Here is a 24,228-nt window from a genome sequence, read left to right on the forward strand (position 1 = left end):
ACTACAGTACTAACTACACAATAACAAAGTAATCCTATCCCCTAATCCCTAACCTATACCTAAGGCTAATAGCTGGCCAGCAGGCAGCAGCTGGCCTGGTCTGTGCACAGCACACATACAGACACATAGCAGCTGCCTGCAGCACACACTCTGTCACACAAATGACATCAAGCTAATTAATGATTGAACAATAGTGTAGTGATAGTGAAGGGGTTAATCACTGAACAGCTTTTGGTTTATCACTGCTAGGCCAGCAGCACTGGAGCACACACTCTGACTGTCACACTATGACATCAATCAAGCTAATTAATGATTTAACAATAGTGTAGTGATATTAGTGAAGCGGTTAATTACTGGACAGCTTATCACTGTGTACAGCCCTTGGCCCAGCATCACTGTGGAGCACACACTCTGACTGTCACACTATGACATCAATCAAGCTAATTAACGATTTAACAATAGTGTAGTGATAGTAGTGAAGGGGTTAATTACTGAACAGCTTTAGGTTTATAACTGTGTACAACCCCCTTGCTAGGCCACCAGCACTGGAGCATGTCTCTCAGTGAGCATTCAGCAAGCTATGACGATATGTCTCATCATGGCAGCCCTCCTTATTATACAGGGGGGCTGGCCAGTGTTCCTTTCTGTGATTGGGTGCCAGGGCTTCGACTGGGAGCCCTCTGATTGGCTCAATGAGGTCATGTGGGGCTGGCCAGGGTTCCCCTCTGTGATTGGTTGCTAGGGCTTCTGCTGGGAGCCCTCTGATTGGCTCCAGGACGTCATCTCCTTAGTTACAGTATTTCGGATCCGGATACCCGCAATATCCGCGGATATCCATGTTATGCGGCCAAATTTCCGCAGATAGCTAGCCGGATTTGGGCCCAGGTATCCGGAATCCGAATCTGGTCGGATAGCGTAAAAAAGTTCGGATTTCCGGGTTACCCGGATATCCGGAATCCTGATGAGCAGCCCTGGAAGAAACGTTCAGTTTTCTCATTTTCCCCACTGCAGGGCTTCAGCTTCTGTTTCCGTTCCACGGGGCTCAGCGGTCCAGAAAAATTGCTGGCTAACCAGAGTTGCGATCCATTCAGCAGATCGTGCGGAACACATCTGTTTGAACGGATGGATGTGAACGCATCCATAGGTTATCATTTGATTTGTTCCCATCCGTTACGATCCGTTCCCTTCCGATCCTGGAACGAACCGTTTTTTTTTTTTACTTTAATGTGAACCGGGCCTTAGGTTCATTTCACACTAAGGGCTTTATTCACTAAACCGTGATAACTCAAATATCACACCTTATCAAAGATATCACACCTTATCAAAGATATCACACCTTATCAAAGTAGCATAGCGAGCGCTACGAACCCGCAGTGGCTCAGGACGAGTGCCATTGCCAATTAGCAGGCATAAGTTCATAGCGCTCGCTTTGCTACTCTGATAAGGCGTGTTAACTTTGATAAGGTGTGATATCTTTGATAAGGTGTGATATTTGAGTTATTACGGTTTAGCGAATTAAGCCCATAGTGTGAAAAGAGCCTGATACAGTTGCTTTGCTAACTCCTGGGTAAACTGCGCATAACTCTTTACAAACCAGCTGTCGGTGTTTATGAGGCTGATAATCCCGGCATTAAGATGGTCTCATCACCTAAACAGCACTGCTGAAATTAGCATATGTATGCAGTTAACATAACACATGCGGTTTAAGTCTTTGTAGGTAATGGGCACTAATGCTGGCTACACACGATACGGTTTTCCCGCTCGATCGTTTTTTTCCGCTCGATTCTTCACTCGATTCTATTTTCTTCCGCTCGTATTTCTTATCTTTTTTCCATTCACTTCTATGAGAAATCGAGCGGTAAAACGTGGAATATCGGACATGACGGAATTTATCAATCGAACGCATCTATCGAACGGAAAAAACGCAACGTGTCTACCCAGCATTAAAGGGAACCTGATGTGAACCTAAAAAAGGTGAGAGGCTTCTTCCTGATTATACAAAAACACAAACCAGGATTTTACATTAGAATTTAATGTTGGCTATTGTGCAAGGTATGGACAGTTTTTGATTTGGGTACATGTGCACAGGCCCTATAATGCAACAGTTACCAACTCTCAAAACCTTCAGGCTAAGAGGCGGTTCACATTACAAAATGTGGACGGCCACGCATGCGGAATGCAACGCGTACGAACGCACGCCATCCGCGTTTGTATGCGTTGCGTGGCTGATCCCATCACTGAAAAGTGAATGGGACAGCCGCGCGTTTTTGCAAAACCTGCGTGCAGCATGCGTTCCCGGACCGCACAGGTCCGGAACGCATGCAGTGTGAACATCAGACAGTGCACTCTATGCATCGTCTGATGTGGTGCGTGTCGGGCCCCCCGCACGCGTTTCCAAAACGCGGCTGGAAACGCGTGCAGTCTGAACGGGCTCTTAGACAGGAGTTTTCAAACCTTTAGCTAATGTATTTCAATGAGCTGCTGCATTCCAGAGCGATTCAATTTTCACCAAATGCAAACGTGGGTCCTGCAGAATTTTTGCTGATTTCTGAGGCGATTCAGCCTCAATGCCAAGTATAGGAAAGTGGAAAATCTCTCTGAAAAGCGCTAGATCAAAAGAGATTTCCCAAGCGTGTTTGCTACAGAACCTGTACAGTTACAGCTCTACTGTAACAAAATATAGAAAACGCTACACAAAAACTCTCCAATACTCGCTAGGCATGTTTACAAAATCGCCTTGCACATGCCTAGAATCGCTCTATAAATCACTTCAAAAAATGCTAAGCGTTTGAGGTTCCGCTAGCGGTTTTTGGTGTGCACTGGCCCTTAGCAGTGTGGGAAACGTCACTTTTTATGCATATGCGTTTGTATTGCACTTTTCATGCGTTTTGTATGTGTTTGAGTTTTGCGTTTTTTTTGTTCCCGCACATGTGTGTTTTTTTGCATTTTGCTTGCATTTGAATGCATTTGCGGTTCGCATATACAAAACTCAGGGATGGATCTAGACCAAGTTGCGCCTGGGGCAAGGTCAGGTTTTGGCGCCTAAACTGCCATTCCCCATCCAGTTTTGGCGCCTAAAGGTCAGGTTTTGGCGCCTGCCATTCCCCATCCAAATTTTGCCTCCTTTTTAAGTATTCAACAAACTGCGCCTGGGGCAAGAGACCCGTCTGCCCTCCCCCCCCCTCCCCCCCCTAGATTTGTCCCTGACAAAACTCATATGCATTTTGTATGCATTTATCTATTGTGTTTTATGTAAATCACTAGGAAGTCAACAGGAAGGGGAAAAACATCAGAAAACATAGTATATTTTTCAAAAACACATATAAAAACGCATACAGGACGCATTACAATGCGTCGCCCTTGACTTTCATTATGTGCGTTTTTGAAAGATATGCAGCAAAACCAGCGTTTTTAAAAACAGATATTTTCAAACTCATATAAACCGCATGTGCGTTTTTTATATGCAGCCCATTGACTAACATTATATGTATAAACGCTGCGTTTTACGCAACGCTAGCATTTCTGCCCCTTGTGTTACCAGCCTCAGGATTCGTATCCGCTGTAACAAATAAATGTTTTTTTGATTAAAGGTTATTATGCTGTCTTTTAGAGCAGAGAAGACACATACCTCCCAACTTTTTGAGATGAGAAAGAGGGACACTTAAAGGGATACTGTAGGGGGGTCGGGGGAAAATGAGCTGAACTTACCCGGGGCTTCTAATGGTCCCCCACAGACATCCTGTGCCCGCGCAGCCACTCACCGATGCTCCGGCCCCGCCTCCGGTTCACTTCTGGAATTTCTGACTTTAAAGTCAGAAAACTACTGCGCCTGCGTTGTCGTGTCCTCGATCCCGCTGATGTCATCAAGAGCGCACAGCGCAGGCCCAGTATGGTCTGTGTCTGCGCAGTACACTCCTGGTGACATCAGCGGGAGCGAGGACATGGCAACGCAGGAGCAGTAGTTTTCTGACTTTAAAGTCAGAAATTCCAGAAGTGAACCGGAGGCGGGGCCGGAGCATCGGTGACTGGCTGCACGGACACAGGATGTCTGCGGGGGGACCATTAGAAGCCCTGGGTAAGTTCAGCTCATTTTCCCCCGACCCCCTACAGTATCCCTTTAAGCCACGCCCCTGCCTCACCCCTGATCAGGCACCCATCACACCCCTAGTCACGCATACTATAAACATTTTATAAGAAAAATATGCTGTTTTATAATGCAAACCACGCTGGTCCTTTCTATCCTGGTGCATTTTCCTTCATATTAACATTTTACAATTAGTAATATATCAATTTAAAGGATGGAAATAAAGTAGGGATGGGACGAATCCACAATTTCTTCGAATCCGAATCCGAATCTAAAAAGGTTCTCGAACATCTCGAACCTTTCGAATCCCGAATCTAACGAATCCTGCGATCCGTGGAATAGTTGCCCACAGTATAGGTAGGCAGGCTAGGTGCTCACACTATAGGTAGCTAGGTAAAGGTGCCTTCAGTATAGCTAGCTAGGCATAGGTGCCTTCAGTATAGCTAGCTAGGCTTGGGTACCTTCAGTATAGCTAGCTAGGCATAGGTGCCTTCAGTATAGCTAGCTAGGCATAGGTGCCTTCAGTATAGCTAGTTAGGTATAGGTGCCTTCAGTATAGCTAGTTAGGTATAGATGCCTTTAATAAAGCTAGCAAAGCATAGGGGCCTTTAGTATAGCTAGCAAGGTATAGGGGCCTTCTGTAAAGTTAGTTAGGTATAGGGGCCCTCGGTATAGCTAGTTAGGTATAGGGGCCCTCAGTATAGCTAGTTAGGTATAGGGGAATTCAGTACAGCTAGGTATAGGGGCATTCAGTATAGCTAGGTATAGGGGCATTCAGTATAGCTAGATATAAGGGCATTCAGTATAGCTAGTTAGGTATAGGGGCATGCAGTATAGCTAGTTAGGTATAGGGGCATGCAGTATAGCTAGTTAGGTATAGGGGCATTCAGTATAGCTAGTTAGGTATAGGGACATTCAGTATAGCTAGTTAGGTAAAAGGGCATTCAGTATAGCTAGGTATAAGGGGATTCAGTATAGCTAGTTTGGTATAGGGGCCCTCAGTATAGCTAGTTAGGTATAGGGGAATTCAGTGTAGCTAGTTAGGTATAGGGACCCTCAGTATAGCTAGTTAGGTATAGGGGCATTTAGTGTAGCTAGTTAGGTATAGGGACCCTCAGTATAGCTAGTTAGGTATAGGGGCATTCAGTGTAGCTAGTTAGGTATAGGGACCCTCAGTATAGCTAGTTTGGTATAGGGACCCTCAGTATAGCTAGTTTGGTATAGGGACCCTCAGTATAGCTAGTTAGGTATAGGGGCATTCAGTGTAGCTAGTTAGGTATAGGGACCCTCAGTATAGCTAGTTAGTTATAGGGGCATTCAGTGTAGTTAGTTAGGTATAGGCGCATTCAGTGTAGCTAGTTAGGTATAGGGACCCTCAGTATAGCTAGCCAGGGTACCCCTCCCTCTGTGCGCCTCCTCTGCTCACCCCCTACATAGAAAAAAATAGCATCGGCTCACCTAACAAGGGGATCCAGCACCGAATCCCACTGCATCCCAGCGCAATCACCGATCCCCCGCTCGTCCTCTTCCGACCCCCCCCGCGCCTCCTCCGCTCGCCCCTTGCATAGATGTGAGCATTGGCTCACCTAACACCTGCCCTGGATTCCCTACCTGCCGCCAGCGCAGAGCCGCAGACCTCTTGCTTCCTCCTCTGTTCCCCCTAGTGATCGGCATTTGCATACGCGTCATCACTGAAGCGCCGGGCGGTTACTAGAGGGAACAGAGGAGGAAACAAGAGGTCTGCGGGTCTGCGGCTCTGCGCTGGTGGCAGGTAGAGAATCCAGGACAGGTTTTAGGTGTGCCGATGCTCACATCTATGCATGGGGCGAGCGAAGGAGGCGCGGGGGGGTTCGGAAGAGGACGAGCGGCGGATCGGCGGTTGCGCGCGGGGATGCAGCGGGATTCGGCGGATTCGTGAGAGGGGAAATGGCGTTGGGATTCGAATCCACGAATCTCGAATATTTCTCAATATTCGAGGGATTCGTGGATTCGCCGTCCCACCCCTAAAATAAAGTTTAGAGTCAATCAAAAACATTTTTCATTAGAGAAATATATATATTTACATAGAAAGAGGGACAAAGTCCTGAAAGAGGGACACATGAGGAGGAAAGAAGGACAGAGGGACAAGGCTCCCAAAGAGGGACTGTTCGGAGCTATGGAAGACATTCTAAGTTCAGATCTGCTTCAGCTAACTTCACCAAACAGATTTTGCAAAAATCACTGCAAAGAAAATCACTTCTGTACAATATTGATCAAAAGAAATACATGGCTAGTAAAATAATATTAATATTAATAAAATAAAGATGTTGCAAAAATTATACTTTTTAACTAATTTGTAAAAAAAAAATGATAAAAAAAAGGTTCCATGAATGGATCAACTGATCAGAGATCTACTGCTGAACTTCACTTCTTTGAAAATATTCCCAGCCAGCAAAGTGTAGCATAAGCCATGTGCAGATGGAATCCTAACAAAAATGATCCTTTTTCTCAGAAATACAGAATAATGGCATGTGAGTGGCAGCTGGCTGGAGTTATCGGCTTGTTACTTCTCCCCTCACTTCCGGATCTCTGGATCTGACACGGGAGTGTGCAGCATGGACTTGTGACGTCACGGGAGGACAGCTGGCTTTGTGACGTCACAATAGCCGGTGGGAGGAGGAGAAGGAGCGTGCAGGGGGCGGGGCAGCGGCGGAGTAGGGGGCGGTCGGTGCAGCCGGAGGTCAGACGGAAGAGTCAGGGGCGGTGGGGGGCGCTGCACACTCCATAGGCCCTTGGCAAGGGATCAGAGCTGGCATCCGGAAGCCGCCGGAGCGGGCATGGAGGCCGAGGACGGGCAGGAGCTGCGGGTCGGCTCGCTGGTGCCAGTCCTGGTGGAGCAGATGGTGAACGGCACCCTGGTGGTGACCCTGAACTGCGGGGAGAAGTCCTACAGCGGGATCCTGCTGGACTGCAGTAACAAGTGAGTAGATCCCACATAGCACATGAGCTCACCTGGGCAGGCACTTCTGTGGGATCACCTGGAGTAATCCACCTGGGCAGCCAGTGTTGTGGGATCACCTGGAGTAATCCACCTGGGCAGCCAGTGTTGTGGGATCACCTGGGGTAATCCACCTGGGCAGCCAGTGTTGTGGGATCACCTGGGGTAATCCACCTGGGCAGCCAGTGTTGTGGGATCACCTGGGGTAATCCACCTGGGCAGCCAGTGTTGTGGGATCACCTGGGGTAATCCACCTGGGCAGCCAGTGTTGTGGGATCACCTGGGGTAATCCACCTGGGCAGCCAGTGTTGTGGGATCACCTGGGGTAATCCACCTGGGCAGCCAGTGTTGTGGGATCACCTGGGGTAATCCACCTGGGCAGCCACTGTTGTGGGATCACCTGGGGTAATCCACCTGGGCAGCCAGTGCTGTGGGATCACCTGGGGTAATCCACCTGGGCAGCCAGTGCTGTGGGATCACCTGGACAGGCACTGCTATGGGATCACCTGGGGTAATCCACCTGGGCAGGCACTGCTATGGGATCACCTGGGGTAATCCACCTGGGCAGGCACTGCTGTGGTATCACCTGGGGTAATCAACCTGGGCAGGCACTGCTATGGGATCACCTGGGGTAATCCACCTGGGCAGGCAGTGCTGTGGGATCACCTGGGGTAACCGTAATCCATCTGGGCAGGCACTGCTGTGGGATCACTTGGGGTAATCCATCTGGGCAGGCCAGGCATTGCTATGGGATCACCTGGGGTAATCCACCTGGGCAGGCAGTGCTGTGGGATCGCGAGGGGTAATCCACCTGGGCAGGCAGTGTGTGTGGGATCACCTGGGCAGGCAGTGTGTGTGGGATCACCTGGGCAGGCAGTGTGTGTGGGATCACCTGGGCAGGCAGTGTGTGTGGGATCACCTGGGCAGGCAGTGTGTGTGGGATCACCTGGGCAGGCAGTGTTGTGGGATCACTTGCATGTGGGATCACCTGGGCAGGCAGTGTGTGTGGGATCACCTGGGCAGGCAGTGTGTGTGGGATCACCTGGGCAGGCAGTGTGTGTGGGATCACCTGGGCAGGCAGTGTGTGTGGGATCACCTGGGCAGGCAGTGTGTGTGGGATCACCTGGGCAGGCAGTGTGTGTGGGATCACCTGGGCAGGCAGTGTGTGTGGGATCACCTGGGCAGGCAGTGTGTGTGGGATCACCTGGGCAGGCAGTGTGTGTGGGATCACCTGGGCAGGCAATGTTGTGGGATCACCTGGGCAGGCAGTGCTGTGGGATCACCTGGGCAGGCAGTGCTGTGGGATCACCTGGGCAGGCAGTGCTGTGGGATCACCTGGGCAGGCAGTGCTGTGGGATCACCTGGGCAGGCAGTGCTGTGGGATCACCTGGGCAGGCAGTGCTGTGGGATCACCTGGGCAGGCAGTGCTGTGGGATCACCTGGGCAGGCAGTGCTGTGGGATCACCTGGGGTAATCCACCTGGGCAGGCACTGCTGTGGGATCACTTGGGGTAATCCACCTGGGCAGGCAGTGCTGTGGGATCGCGAGGGGTAATCCACCTGGGCAGGCAGTGCTGTGGGATCACCTGGGGTAATCCACCTGGGCAGGCAGTGCTGTGGGATCACCTGGGCAGGCAGTGCTGTGGGATCACCTGGGCAGGCAGTGCTGTGGGATCACCTGGGCAGGCAGTGCTGTGGGATCACCTGGACAGGCAGTGCTGTGGGATCACCTGGACAGGCAGTGCTGTGGGATCACCTGGACAGGCAGTGCTGTGGGATCACCTGGACAGGCAGTGCTGTGGGATCACCTGGACAGGCAGTGCTGTGGGATCACCTGGACAGGCAGTGCTGTGGGATCACCTGGACAGGCAGTGCTGTGGGATCACCTGGACAGGCAGTGCTGTGGGATCACCTGGGCAGGCAGTGCTGTGGGATCACCTGGGCAGGCAGTGCTGTGGGATCACCTGGGGTAATCACCTGGGCAGCCAGTGTTGTGGGATCACCAGGGGTAATCCACCTGGGCAGGCAGCGCTGTGGGATCACCTGGGCAGGCAGCGCTGTGGGATCACCTGGGCAGGCAGCGCTGTGGGATCACCTGGGCAGGCAGCGCTGTGGGATCACCTGGGCAGGCAGCGCTGTGGGATCACCTGGGGTAATCCACCTGGGCAGGCAGCGCTGTGGGATCACCTGGGCAGGCAGCGCTGTGGGATCACCTGGGGTAATCCACCTGGGCAACCAGTGTTGTGGGATCACCTGGGCAGGCAGTGCTGCAGGATCACCTGGGGTAATCCACCTGGGCAGCCAGTGTTGTGGGATCACCAGAGGTAATCCACCTGAGCAGGCAGTGCTGTGGGATCACCTGGGCAGCCAGAGCTGCGGAATCACCTGGTGCAATTAACCTGGGCAGCCAGTGTTGTGGGATCACCAGGGGTAATCCACCTTGGGCAGGCGGCGCTGTGGGGTCACCTGGGGTAATCAACCTGACCAGCCTGTGCTGCGGGATCACCTGGAGTACTCCACTTGGGCAGCCAGTGATGTGATCGGCTCCGAGGTGAGAGACCTATTGGAGGCTGCCATATTTATTTCCTTTTAAACTATGCAGATTGCCTGGCTATCTTACTGATACTCTGCTTCTAACACTTTTTTTAGCCATAGCCTCTGAACAAGCATGCAGATCAGATGTTTCTGACAAGATTACCTGCATGCATGTATTAGGTAGGTCATTCAGATGCTACTGGCCTGAAAGACCAGCAGGACTGCCAGGCAACTGGTATTGTCTAAAAGGAAATAATCATGGCAGCCTCAACATGACTCTCTCCTCTGGTTCCCTTTAACCCTTTCCTTGTACTTCCCACTAATTTGCTTCTGGACTGCGTGTCGCCTTGGTTACACCCTCATCCTATATAGTCTTGGGTATTGTTCTTGCAATGCCTTGTGGTCTCTAAGGGGTAGATAGTCACATAGGTGCGATAGTCTCTGTTCCAGTGGCAACCCTGTAAGTTTTCAGTCATTTCCTCAGTCGTCATTTGATATTCATGTTTATACCTGCTTGACTTTCGGGTGTGTCGCGGACCGGTGAGACTGACAGACCTGTTTTTATAGGCCTGTATCGTAGACCTGTGAATCAGGACACCTCTGTGTGCTTACACTGGCACATATAGGCTTTGTGTTATGAAATCCCAGTTACCGACTTGGCGATAGGCGATGTTTTGTTGGAAGCGCTGTAGCCGTCAGTGTAGAAACTTGGTAGCTATCACAATGTAAACAAACACAGCAAATAAGCTGAACAATGACCTCAAGCTCTGGCTTGAGATGTAAGCTTGAATCTAGCAAGCAGCTGATATTTCACTGAGTAAAAATCGGTTGAGGATTATAGATTGTCTTACCAGCTTGCGCAACTTGATTTAGGTGGGATTGCAGTAGCAATCTGGTTGGAAATCGAGTGCAACTCTTGTGCCGCTGGTAGCTTTTGTAGCACTTGACGTCCTGGAAGGCTATTCAGACGTTTGTTACTGTAATGCCTACACTCTGTTAAAAGAACTTTGTTTACTAACCAGTAGAGAAGTGTACCCTGTTAGCCATAAGTTGAAACAGGAAGTTTTGAATCTGGATGATGCCATTTGTTGGCTAACTTAAAGTGTACCCAATTAAAGTGGACCTGAACAACATACAGTAATAACCTTTAAAGAAAAACATTTGTTACAGCTGATACATATCCTACAGTAAATCTGCAGTGTCTACTTCCTGCTTTCACAGAAGCAGACATAGGGTTAACATCCAGTGCTTTCCAATTAACCTCTCTACTGTGGCAGTTAACTGACACAGGGGAGAGATCAAATTACAGGTGTGATTAGTCACAGATGAGGGGTAATTAGACAGGCTAAAGTCTCTAAATACATACAGGGTGCATTTCTGTGTTCTTCTGTCCTGTGCAAAAGTTCAGGTCCACTTTAAAGGGAACCCTAGGTGGGAGTGATATGAAGGCTGCCATATTTATTTTCTGTTGATCTCCTGGGATACGTAGTGTCTGAGTCAAAACCCTGGAACAAGCATATAACTAATTTGGTAAATCCTGAGTCAAAGTAACAAACACAGAACATTTATATCGCGCTTATCTCCTGGCAGACCCAAAGCGCCAGAGCTGCAGCCACTAGGACGTGCTCTATTGGCAGTAGCAGTGTTAGGGAATCTTGCCCAAGGTCTCCTACTGAAAAGGAGCTGGCTTACTGAATAGGAAGAGGAACCCTGGTCTCCTGTGTCAGTCAGAGCCCTTAACCATTACAATATCCAGCCACCTGAGTACCCGATCTGCATATGCTAGTTCAGGGGCTATGGCTAAATGCATTAGAGACACAGGATTAGGAGGACTGCCGGGTAACTGGTATTGTTAAAAAGGAAATAAATATGGCAGCCTCCATATCACTCTCACCTCGGGTTCCAAGCCGAAACGTATTTGTAGCCGTCAAATGGGAGGCCGAACAAGTGCAAAGTGCAGCCTTTCATCTGACACAGGCTGTAGGCTAATTGCAAACTTTTATTGCCGAAAACAATCGTGATCTTTTTGGACGCATGGTTACTGTACAGACATGGTGCTCGGTTCCTTGCCAAGCAGCTTTTTGTGGCCTTTGGAGAATGAGGGGAATAAACAAGTGGGAGTGAGCTGTGGTGGAAAATAACAGCCATTGGGAAAGGATTGACACGTACCATTACTAACGATCGGTTGGCACGTCGGGCACATGCCAGGACGCAGTTTGTAAAGATGCAAGTGTGTATGAGCTGGTTTCAACATCAGAAACATTTCCTTTATCTATATATTGTTTTATATTGGAATGTGGCCCCACCCTCTCCAGTGATGCTTAGCCTAGGCTGTTTAGCTATGATTTTTTTTTCTCCCCTCTGAGTATTCTGGGAGACCAGGTATTCTTTTCACTGCCTTCGGAATAAATATTGTAAACGAAAAAAGCAATCAAGTTAATTACTTTATTTTCATTAGTTTCTCTTTAAAGAACAAGTGACACCCATGCTAATCTAGAAATAAAAAACACATATATAAGTAGATAAATACTAGTTCTGCTTACATAACAGATGTATTGCGCTGTCCACATTATAAATCCTGTGAATTTGATAAAGGAAAAGCAGAGAATCCTATTCTAGGCAGTTTCCATCTTTGTTACCTTTGACCTCCTGACATCATTTCCTCCCTCACTTTTTTCTCCTCTTGTTAATTGTGTATTTGTTGCCGGCCCTCCTCCCAGAGTCTTCAGACACTCCCACTGAGGTCTATACTAGGAAGTGCGCTGTCTTATGTCATTAGAAGCAGGGGAAAATAAAAGGGAGAGGAGGAATACATTATAGATAAAAAGACCCCCAGCATGCCACTGTTTGGCAATGGCACTTAAAGGGCCAGTGCTCCTAAGGTATGTGATAACTCCAAACCGTAACAGCACAAAAAATTTTGAACATTTTGAATGCAGGATTAGCATCTTTATGAATTAATACACTCAGACCAGTTGCTGTTGAAATTTGATTTTTATGGTGACAATCCCGCTTTAAGAACCTCCTTTTGTGAGCAACATAATCTCAAGTCCTCTGCACCTTTATTTGAAGTATGACAAAACTATATTGATGCTTTCCACATTTGTGTTTAGCTTTTTATTCAATAAAACGACTGATACAGATTTGTTTATAACTACTTTTTTTTTTCTTTTTTTTCCTTTTAATCTCAAGCAAGAGATTAATGAATTGGCTGCGAAGGGTTTAAGTCCCTCCTGAGCCAGCATAAATGCCCTCGTGGGCACATGTACCGCATGGTTCAGCAAGGCTTCAGAGATGCAGAGCGTGTCTCCCCGGTCTCTGTGTAGCTTCATTTAGCACCGTATTATCTAGTTGTGGCGCAGCGTGCACTCTCCTGAGACGGGCTGAGGTGTTGGCGCTGGATTTGCGCTTTACAGACCCCTCCATTCAGTGGAGGAGGATGAGGGCACAAAGCATATTGATTACACAGCCTTTGTGTCACTTTGGTCTTGTATGTTTAAAGCTCACTGAAGTGAGAGGGATCGTTCAGAAACAGCCTTATCAGTCCGCCGACAGTGCGTACACGTGCGCTACTGTCGCCTGAAAGTGTACCCAGCGGGAGGGTCTGACGGACCAGTCGTTGGCGGCCGTAGTGCGTGTGTACGCACCTTTAGCCATACTATGCCAGGGGAAAAAAGCACATATACAAGTAGATAAAGATACTTGATCTACTTACATAATGTACTGTCCACTTTTTGATTTCAGTGAATGTTATATAGTAAATTATAGTAAATGAAAAGAATTCTGTTCCTGAACCATGTCTTTTGCCCACAGTGTAGGCTAAATCCTGATGTCATTTCTGCGCTTTACTTTTTTTTCCCCCCTTTTCTCCTCCAATCGCTGAGTCACCTCGGCTTTGCTTGTAAACACAAATGAGCATAGGATCATGTTTCAGATAAGCAGCTAGGCAGGGAAATAAATGGAAGAGGAGGAATATATTATAGATAAAAACCCCCCAGCATGCAACTGTTTGGCACTGACTACTAAAGGGCCAGGGCTCCTTAACCTCCCTGGCGGTACAATAAATCCGCCAGGGGGCAGCGCAGCAGTTTTTAATTTTTTTTTTTTAAGCATGTAGCTAGCCTAGCGCTAGCTACATGCTTCCCCCCCTCCCTTCGCTATCCCTCCCACTCCTCTGATCGCCGCCGGCGCTTTTACCCTGCAGGGAATCACGTTCTGAACGGGATTCCCTGTATGGGCTTCCCTGATCGCGATGACGTCACCGACGTCGTGACGTCAGCAGGTGCTCCGATCCACCCCTCAGTGCTGCCTGGCACTAATTGGCCAGGCAGCGAAAGGGGTCTGGGGGGGCGGATCGGTGGGTAGCGGTGGCGATCGTTATGCACACGCAGCTAGCAAAGTGCTAGCTGTGTGTAGCAAAAATAAAAAAAAAAATTATGTAAATCGGCCCAGCAGGGCCTGAGCGGCACCCTCCGGCGACTTACCCCGTGTCACAAACGGGGTTACCGCCAAGGAGGTTAAAGTGGACCCAAATTAAAAATACAAGATTTCAGCATTAAAATCTATTGTCTAAATTATAATAATAAATAGCAGCCTTTTTTCAGCTGCATGATGATAAATCTAAAATATTTTACATTTATTGTAGGAACCCCTCCCTTCCTTACATATTGCCAGGACAGAATCCAGCAAACTGGTGGAGTAGGAGGTGTCCGGCAAAGGAGGAATTGCTAATGGCTGCCCCCAGTATAACCCTAGTTGTGAAAAGAAAAGGCTGAAAAGCAGGCACTGAAATGCTCATAGGCTTGAAGGAGTGTTTATTTATCTTTGTATGTGTCAGAGCGGTGCAACTAAATATTTTTTAATTAAAAAAGATGTTTGGTTTGGGTCCGCTTTAAGTATGCGATAACTTCAAATCATAACAGCAGAAAAAGTTTTGAAAGCTTTGAATGCAGGATTAGCATCTTTGTCATTTAATACACTCAGACTAGTTGCTGTTGAAATTTGATCTTTATGGTGACGATACCGCTTTAAAGGAAGAGATATGCTGGGAATACACGTTAAGTTTTTACTTTAGATAGATGGGTTCGATAGATAAATTCCAACCTGTCGGATCTGGTCGATTCTACTTTCGTTTCGATTCTCCTCATTCAAGTAAATGTAATTGATAAGAAAAGATAAGGAATCGAGAGTAGAATCTATCTAAAGCGAAAACGACGGCAAAAACGAACGCAAAAAACGCATCGTGTCTTCCCGGCAATAGGGACTGTACATTAATTCTAGCCCGCCATCCCTACATGTAGCTTCCCTGGTGCCCAATAGCCTCAGCCCAATATAGCTTACTTGCTGGTGTTATTAACCCCCCACCAAAACTGTTCCTTTTTTTATCTTTCCTTTTTTTTATTTTTGAAACCGGTTCTCTTTAAGGAGGAAGTACTGCTGGCGGAGTAATTGTTGGCTCTTGCCAGAAATATACTGCACTGCAGTGTGCTGACAGCTCTGCTGATGAAACTAATAGCTCCAAACTGTCAGCCAAATACGTTCCTCCAGCGCTGGAAGCAACAGCTTTATGCTCTCCTAAACAATGAGCAGTGATGGTGGTTGTAAGCAATATCTCTGCTGTTCTGATTCCCACCAGATGCAGCAATAGTCAGGAGGACCGGTTAAAGCTCTGTTCAGACACATGACTTGTGATGGCTGGAATAGTCATGTGTGATCATTTCACCAAACAGTCTTTAGCGGCATCCCTGGTCTTCTGTGCCCACAAAGCACTGGGGACTGGCAGTCCGCTTTGGAATTGTTTTTAGGTCTCTGCAATGTGGGCAGATGGTGCATCTGTTGCTTGTCAGCTGCCCATGTGAATCTGTCGAGTGCATGTAGGTCCTGGGCCAGTGGTGTAACTACAATCTTACAGCTCTGCCCCCCCTGCAAATGCAGGTGCTGCTCCTCTCTATTTGCGCCCCTGCCCCGGGCACAGGCAGTGTAGTGGCAGCCACCTGCTACTTATGTAAAACTTTTCTTGTTGCTCGGTAACTGCACTGCGTGTCCAGCGCTTGCGCACTTGCGGTTACAACCTCTGCCATTTGCCACCATTAAAACACAACTAAAGTAAAGGAATAGGGAGGCGGACATATTTATTTCCTTTTTAAACTATGCAAAATACCTGGCGGTCCTGCTGATCCTCTGCCTCTCACAGTTTAAGCCCAGTGTTCTTCCCAGGCTCTTTTAGCCAGGTGCACCGCCCGGCTAGTTTTGGTGAGCACCCGGCATTTATCAGCTCCCCTCCTCCTATGCTGTAAGTAGAGTTGAGCACAGAAGCACCGGCCCTGCATTCTCTTATCTCGCCCCACCTGGCTTCTTTTAAAAGTCATGATACATTTTAATACAGAGAAAATCAAAGATTACTGTATATCCATGACGGCAACCACAATGTTTGAGTGCAGCCATTATCTGACAACCCCCCCCCCCCCCCCCCCCCCCCCCACCCCACACACACACACACACACACACACACACACACACACACACACACACACACACACACACACACACACACACCCAGTAAGTAGTGTAGCCATTATCTGTTCCACCCCCACCCAGTAGTCTTGGCTAATATACACTTTAGTCCAGTGGCTAAGAAGGGCGGCCTACCTCTCTCCCCCTTGTACAAATGAGTAGCACAGTACACATGCCTACTCCATTGCCTGGTCCTCACATCTCCTCTTCACTGCAGCTGCGCCCCTCCAGCTCCTGATGCGTGTCATGTGACATCAGTAGCCTGCAGAGGGATGCTAATTCAAGCTAACCAGCTAGAGTGAGGAGGAGGAGAGGACCTGTTCCGCACCCACCCAGTAGTCTTGGGTAATATATATTTTAGCCCAGTGGCTAAGGGAGGCCTGCCTCTCTCCCCCTTGTACAAATGAGTAGCACAGTACACATGCCTACTCCAGTGCCTGGTCCTCACATCTCCTCTTCACTGCAGCCACGCCCCTCCAGCTCCTGATGCATGTCATGTGACATCAGTAGCCTGCAGAGGGATGCTAATTCCAGCTAACCGGCTACAGTGGGGTGTGAAGCAGAGAACCCGGCATTGGAGTAGGTTTGTGTTTTGCTGCAGACACTTACATAGGTAGAGAGTCTGTAAGTCAGAGATTTAGGTCTCACTCGCCCATAAGATGACCCCCATATTTTCCATTAGCAAGCCAGACCTACATTTCTTGACACTTGAGAATATACTGTATATGTGGAGTGTAATGGGTGTGGTGTAGAGGTGTTGTGTGTATGGGATGGGTGGGGATAAATACATTGGATTGTTTTGTATCTACAGGCTCATAAACTGCCAATCAAGCCCTGATCTACTATGTAATGCAACAGAGGTTTTTCCAAAGCAGCGGTCCTCAAACTACGGCCCACAGGCCGAATGCGTCCCCTCTTCCCCCGAGGCTTTTTCATTGGCCCCCAAACACAAAAAGTATAACTTATAGATGTGGCCCACTGCACCATTAAATATTGGCGGCCCGTATACAGAATAGCAGTGCTGGCGCCACCCATCCACATACTGTAGAAGCCAGTGAGCAGTCATTCGCTAGCTTCCAATCCAATTCTGCTTCAGGTGACATTGCTTTCCAACTGGACGGCAGGCTGTCACCTGGGTATGCTTCACTGTCTGGTGCACAAAGACATTCTTCGGGCGCCGCATGACTGAATGGCTGCTGCTGGGAGGTCTCCTCCAGGCATGATTGGGAGGAATCAATAACTAGATTCAATATAATGTTTTTCAACATCATTTTTTGTGTGTTCCGACCCTCCAGCAGTCTGAAGTATTTTGACCCGGCCCTTGGCCAAAAAAGTTTGGGGACCCCTGTTCTAAATCAAGCATTTAACTAGGGTGTCTCCTCAGTCCTGATCCCAGTGAGGCTGAGCACAACAAGCTTTCCTTAGCAAGTGGAGTCTCTTGTTACATTGATGAATACTGAATTAAACTGCTTTTTACTGTTTGACACCTCCTTTTTCTGCCATCTGTTGCTTTAGCCTCTGGTACAGCCTTTGAAAAATGAGCAAGTTACTAATTTAAAGGACAACTGAAGTGAGAGGGATATGGAGGCTGCCATATTTATTTCCATCTAAGCAATGCCAGTTGCCAGGCCCTCCTGCTGATCCTCTGCCTCTAATACTATTAGCCATAACCCCTGAACAAGCATGCAGCAGATCAGGTGTTTCTGACATTAATGTCAGATCTGACAAGACTAGCTGCATGCTTGTTTCTGGTGTTATTCAGATACTACTGCAGAGAAATGGACCAGCAGGGCTGCCAGGCAACTGGTATTGATTAAAAGGAAATAAATATGGCAGCCTCCGTATACCTCTTACTTCAGTTTCCCTTTAATGTATTTTAAAGTAGCAGACTGACTAGGACTGCTGAAGTTTTCTGCTGGTGCATCTAATGCTGGGAATACTCGGGTCGTTTTTGCCGCTAGACTCCCTGATCTTTCGCTCGTTTTTCTTATCTTTTTTTTCCATTCACCTCTATCAGGTATCGAGCGGCAAAACAATCGAACGGGAGAATGGACGTGTCGGAAATAATCTAACCATCTATCTGCCGCAAAAACGACCGGTGTATTCCCAGCATGATATTCTTAAGTGGGGAGAACATACAAACTTTGTGCAGATAGTGCCATGGCTGGATTATAACTGGGGAGCCAGCGCTACGAGGCGAGAGTGCTAACCACTACGCCACCATGCTGGAGGATATACTCATTGTTGCATGCCGGTGTTGTGTCTGATTACGCTGCCTGTTGATTTGCGCTGCCCCGCATGCGCAGTAGGAGACTGTGCGGCCACATTTTCTATTGAATGATGCTGCTGGAGGTAAAATACTAAATATCTCCGCTCCCACACCTCTTACAATCCCCAAATTTTTCAGGGTAGGGAGGGGACCCCCATAACGACCTCAATGCCATATTGTAGCCCCCTAGACCCTCTGGTTCAGGAGATAGGTTTCTGTAATCTATCTCCTGAACCAGAGGGTCTCGGGGGCTGCAATATGGCATAGAGGTCGTTATGGGGGTCCCCTCCCTACCCTGAAAATTTGGGGAGTGAGGTGTGGGAGCGGAGATATTTAGTATTTTACCTCCAGCAGCATCATTAACTTCACACTGAGCATACGTGCTACTCAGTGTGGGAGGAGCTTCCGGGCAGTGCAATCAGACATTACACCTGCACTGCGTTTTCCCTTATAGGGTGGTGAAGGAACTGTCAGGACCAGGCTAGATTTGCTGAAGACGCTCGTCATAGGCTGCTTGTTTTCAGCAATGGCTGCTCCGCTCCGAGACTCCTTACATTTGCCCTTTTTCCTTTCAGAGAAGACAATGATTACATTTACTTCCTGGCACAGAACTTTTAGGCCGGCTTTGCGCTGGAACAGAGGCGTTTGGGCCGAAGAGGGACGCGAAAGGGCAGCTGGCAAGGCCGTGGGTATAATCGGCTTTAATGAATCTATATAAGCTTTCCTCTGTTGAAGTTGGGGGAGGGGGACACCACGCTGCTCTCAAGTCATCAGCTCTTGCCCTTCTCCTGTGTGTTTAGTCAATTAGCCTCCATGGCTGCTGAAGAGACAATGAAGGAGTCAGCTGGACAGAGGAGCATTTGCACCCAGAGCTTTTTGCTGTACTGTACTGGAACTGTTATCTATTTACTATAGATATAAATCAGAAACAAAGGGTTGGGTCTCCCACTGACATTGCGTTTGCAGTTAGAATGTTTTCTTTGTCGACTTCTGTGCTGCTGAACGAGTCTGTTGCTCTTGCGTCTGTGACATCATCAAACCGGTATAACTGAGATGTTGTTAGAACGTTGTTCTGTAATATGCCCTGGCTCCATGATTATGGCTCTCTTATGCCTGGTACACACCATGCAATTTCCCATCAGATAAAAGGCCGAATCGATCATTCCTAACAGGTCCAGTCTGATTTGGTTCTTTTTCTGATCGATTTTCCAATCACTTCTATATAAAATTAATCACAATAAGATCGGATCGGTCAGAAATTCTCAATTTGACTGTAAAGGGGCCCATACACCTATCTATTTGCCGCTGATATACAGCAGATTCGATCACTGTGATTGAATCTGCTGTGAAATCGCTGCGCAAACGCTGACAGAACGATCGATTTCCATCCAAAATCAATCGTTCCCATCGAGCCGTCCGTGCGGAAGATTTTGATCGATCTCCGGTGGGTCGGGAGTGCGTCGATAGTGGCGTTCGAATGACCGACGCAATGCATAACCTGCTCCGCCGGCGCGTGTCACCGCTGTCTTCTTCTCTCCTGGGCTCTGAGTCCGGCAGGCTTCACTTCTTCCTGTACCGGCAAGAAGTTTAAACAGTAGAGCGCCCTCTACTGTTTAAACTTCCCCAGACAGGAAGTGAAACCTGCTGGACTCAGAGCCTAGCGGAGAAGAAGACAGCAGAGACCAAGGGACACGCGCCGGCCGGAGCAGGAAATGTATGCAGGGGGGGCAGCGGCAGCTTCACACATGGTGATCGGTTTCATACTGAAATCAATTCACAATCTGTTTGCAGTAAAGGCAGCCATACGATCCCTCTCTGATCAGATTCGATCAGAGAGGGATGTATCTGTTGGTCGATCTGATGGCAAATCGACCAGTGTATGGCCAGTGCCCAGTCCCGCTCGGTCAAATACTGCCACTTCCGCCGCCGAAGAGAGGTTTCGGAAGTTTTCGGGAGCACTCGGGCTCCGGAAGACGGGCCGCTCCATACTGCGCATGCGCGAGCGCCCTCTTTAACGCACTGGCGCGTGCACAGTATGGAGCCGCCTATCTTCGGGAGGACTCAGCTCCCGAAGACTTCCGTAATCCCCCGCAGCGGGGGATTTGAACGGAGGATCCTGAGGGCACTGGGAGAGAAGAGGGATGGCTCATTAGGACTCAGAACCTTCCCTCTCCTTAGGTGAGTATCTGACTGCAGGAGAGTCAGCCAACTGGTATTATTTTAAAAGGAAAAATCCATATCCTTCTCAGTTTAGGTTCCCTTTAAATAAGCCTTGTGATGTCTTCAGTAATGCTCCTCAAATATGCTTCATGTACACCTGAAGCTTGGGTAAAAGAAAAAAAAAGTGTTATACTGTTGTCAGTAGGGAGATGGCCCTTGATGCTCCTGACTGACAGCCGCAACCTCCTTCACTTTTATATCTTGCTGAGGGCACTGTGTAGGTGGGATCCAGGTACTTCATTTTCTCTCAAAAACATTTATTTGCAGCCCAATAATATGGCTTTACTGGCATCAGACGAAGCATAAGATATAGCAATGTTACAGGTTTGCTTCCAAATTGCGGTATGCAGTTGCAAGTGGGTCCCATGTCCAATACCAATCTCTGGTCCTTATGCTAGGTACATATAATGCGTTTTTTTTTTCCGGTCGATTCTGCCGTTCGATCGATTTTCGATTAATTTTTCCGCTCCATTTCCTGCTCAATTCTCTAATCTTTTCTTATTTCCATTGCCTTCTATGAGAAATCAAGCAGTAAAATGATCGAAAGTAATATTGGACATGACCGAAATTATCTGAATGCAAAAACGTTTCATGTGTACTTGAGTGAAATGAGAAACTGTGCCTGTTATTGATGGGTCTTAAGTAACTTTGTTTCTCTTGTCACTAGGTCTGGGTTGTTCTGCATGCCACCACCGTCTGTTCCAAAAAATGAAGACACTCCTAATGGTTCCTGTAACAGTATTCCTACAGATGCCAATTTTTCCCACCCTTTGTCGGAAACCCCAATTCAAGACACTGAACTCCCCGTGAAAAGTAACACAGATCAAGTCTCTCCACTCCTTCCGCCTCCCGGTTCTGCTCCTTCCTACCCTCCGTACTTTGAAGGCGCTCCTTTTCCTCCTCCTCTGTGGATAAGACACTCATACAATCAGTGGGTGCCTCAGCCTCCCCCACGCAGTATTAAAAGGACAAAAAGACGAATGTCGAGGAACAGGGATCCCGGGAGGCTTATAATGAGCACAATAAGGCTGCGGCCTAGGCAAGTCCTTTGTGAGAAATGCAAAAACACATTAAATACAGAGGACGCCCCAAAAGGTCAACACAACACTAGAAACGGCAGAAAACAGAGTGAGGATAAGGAAAGACATAAAACGGAATATGACCAGGAAGACAGAAAGACGGAGGAAAGGAGGGAAAGACCTAATAGTGCCTCTAGAGACTTGTTACGTGTAAGTCCCTCAAAAGACTTGGTACATAGAAGTCCAGTAATAAAGATTTCTTACAGTACGCCGCAAGGCAAAGGGGAAGTCGTTAAGATTCCATCACGTGTCCATGGCTCAGTTGAGCCGTTTTGTCCTAGCCAAACGCAAGAAAACGGAAGCAGGGACCAAGAGATGACGAAGGACGGTGAACAGTATCAAACTCCCAAGCGTTTAGTAGATAGATCGGTGGACAGTCAGGTAGCCTCTATTCCAAAGCTCAAGTTACCCAAGCCATTGCATTCCAGTGCGGAAATCCCACCGCCTAAAATCAGACTCAAGCCACAAAGAATTAGTGATGGACAAAGCGTTTCCATCTACAAGTCCGAGCTAATCGACGAGATGAATGTATTGCAGAGTAGTCGAGGGTCTGAGACAGATTCCTCCGCTTACTACATGGACGATTCCACAGAAAGAAGCTATCACGATGTTTCTTTGGGAAGCTCAGGAGAAGATGAGGACTTCAAAGGATTTCCACACAGCCGGGATGGGCATAACTTGAATTTAATTATGAATTACCGTAAAAGGAAAGCAGATTCATCCAGCGCGTCGTTGTGCAGCAATGACAGCCTTGATGAACCAAAGTCCTCTCATCTGGAGCTCAACGGAATTGATTTTTGTGATCTTATGCCTGGTGAAGACCTTTCAGTCTCTTCCTCTAAAGATGGGCAGAAAACCGTTCCACCACTAACGGTTAGGCTTCATTCTAAAAGCGTATCAAATTGCATCACTGTAGATGGAAAAACTATGTCGGTGGGAGATGTGGTATGGGGGAAGGTCCATGGTTTTCCCTGGTGGCCTGCCCGTATATTGAGTATTAATGTGAACCAAAAGGAGAATGGTGATCCCTCATGGCACGAAGCAACGGTTTCATGGTTTGGTTCTCCAACAACCTCTAGTTTGTCTGTTTCTAAACTTTCTTCCTTTGCGGAATTTTTCAAACTGAGGTTCAACCGGAAGAAAAAAGGAGTGTACCGTAAAGCTATTGCGGAAGCTGCCAAGGCTACTAACCACCTGACTCCAGAAATTAGGGAACTAATAATGCAATGTGAAACGTAACTTGCTTTGTACAAGGTAAGGGACAGTGAATGGGTGTGTGTGTAGTTGGTCTATGATGTTTGTGATGTGGTACCTTGGAAACTTCAATCATGTGAGAGGTTATGTATATTAATACTGTGTTTGCTAGTGCTTTATACCATTTTAAAAATGCTAAAGCCGTTATTCGATTCACTTTTTTTCCTAAGTTGTCTCCTAGGCTATATTTTCACACCTTATTAATAAAATATAAGGAGGGGACACCGAGAGCCCAATATAGTGTAGTACGTACTGGTACAGAATGATAAAATGTAGATAAGTAATAATCACAAACCAGGGTTACTTCCTAGGCAACCACTGTAGATGCAGGTAGAGGGAGAAGACCTGTCCCCACTTGGGATTAACCTCTTGACGACCAGCTAACGCTGATTGGCGTAAACTGGTTGTCTGCGGGTTTTCATGAAAGCGGCCATTCCATGTCAGTTCACGGAGGGTGTCTCCGTGAACTGCCTGCGAGCCTCCGATCGCGGCTCGCAGGCGAAATGTAAACACGCGGGGAAGAAATCCCCTGTGTTTACACTGCATAGCGCTGCAGCAGCGTCTTAAAGGAGATAGTCGATCCCCGGCCTCTGATAGGCCGGGGATCGCCGCCGTCTGAAAGGCTGAAGGCGGTACAGGACGTATCGCCGTCCTGCACCACCCACAGAACCAGGGAGAGGGAGGGGGGAATAGCGCTGCGGAGGGGGGCTTTGAGGAGCCCCCCCCCCCCCCGCAAGGCACAGCAGAGCGGAGGCGATCAGACCCCCTCCCCCCACCCCCCAGCAGGACATCCCCCTAGTGGGGAAAAAAGGGGGGAAGTCTGATCGCCCTGCCTGCAACACGATCTGTGCTGGGGGCTAAAGAGCCCACCCAGCACAGATCAATGGGAAATCACTTGGTCGGCAAGTGGTTAAGAAATCGCTCTCTGTAGATCAGAGGAAATGGGGGGTAAAACACCCGGGGTGGACCCTGGTATAGTATACAGCAAACAGAGGTGCCAAAAGGATAAAATTCACTAAAGTTTTAAAGTGCAACTATGGCCTCAATTCACTAAGCAGTTTAGACTAGTCTACTGATGGTTTTTAGTCGACTGATGGTTTAGTCAGTTGCATCAAAGGGGATTCACTATTACCAAATGTTTTAGACCTGGTATAAACCATTAGGTGGGTAAAGCAGGGGAAAGGATCAAAAGATGCAATTCACAAACAAGTAGCTAGCTATGACTGACATCCTTCTCCTGTGATGAGCTCTCCTCTGCATACAATTAAACTCCTGCATAATTCATTCAAAAGGTTCCA

General features: G+C 48.0%; 1 protein-coding gene across 1 annotated transcript in view; it reads left to right on the top strand.

Annotated features, from left to right (window-relative positions):
- Window positions 1–6,788: 6,788 nt before the first annotated feature.
- The window catches only part of PWWP2B (PWWP domain containing 2B), a 59,009-nt gene continuing 41,569 nt past the window's right edge, over window positions 6,789–24,228 (top strand). Inside the window, exons 1-2 of the mRNA XM_068255113.1 lie at window positions 6,789–7,043; window positions 21,265–22,930. Of these exons, the coding sequence (XP_068111214.1) occupies window positions 6,901–7,043; window positions 21,265–22,915 (1,794 nt within the window). The 5' untranslated portion in view covers window positions 6,789–6,900 and the 3' untranslated portion in view covers window positions 22,916–22,930. The remainder of the gene's footprint in view (window positions 7,044–21,264; window positions 22,931–24,228) is intronic.

This window comes from Hyperolius riggenbachi, chromosome 10, assembly GCF_040937935.1.
Source record: "Hyperolius riggenbachi isolate aHypRig1 chromosome 10, aHypRig1.pri, whole genome shotgun sequence".
Taxonomy (NCBI): domain Eukaryota; kingdom Metazoa; phylum Chordata; class Amphibia; order Anura; family Hyperoliidae; genus Hyperolius; species Hyperolius riggenbachi.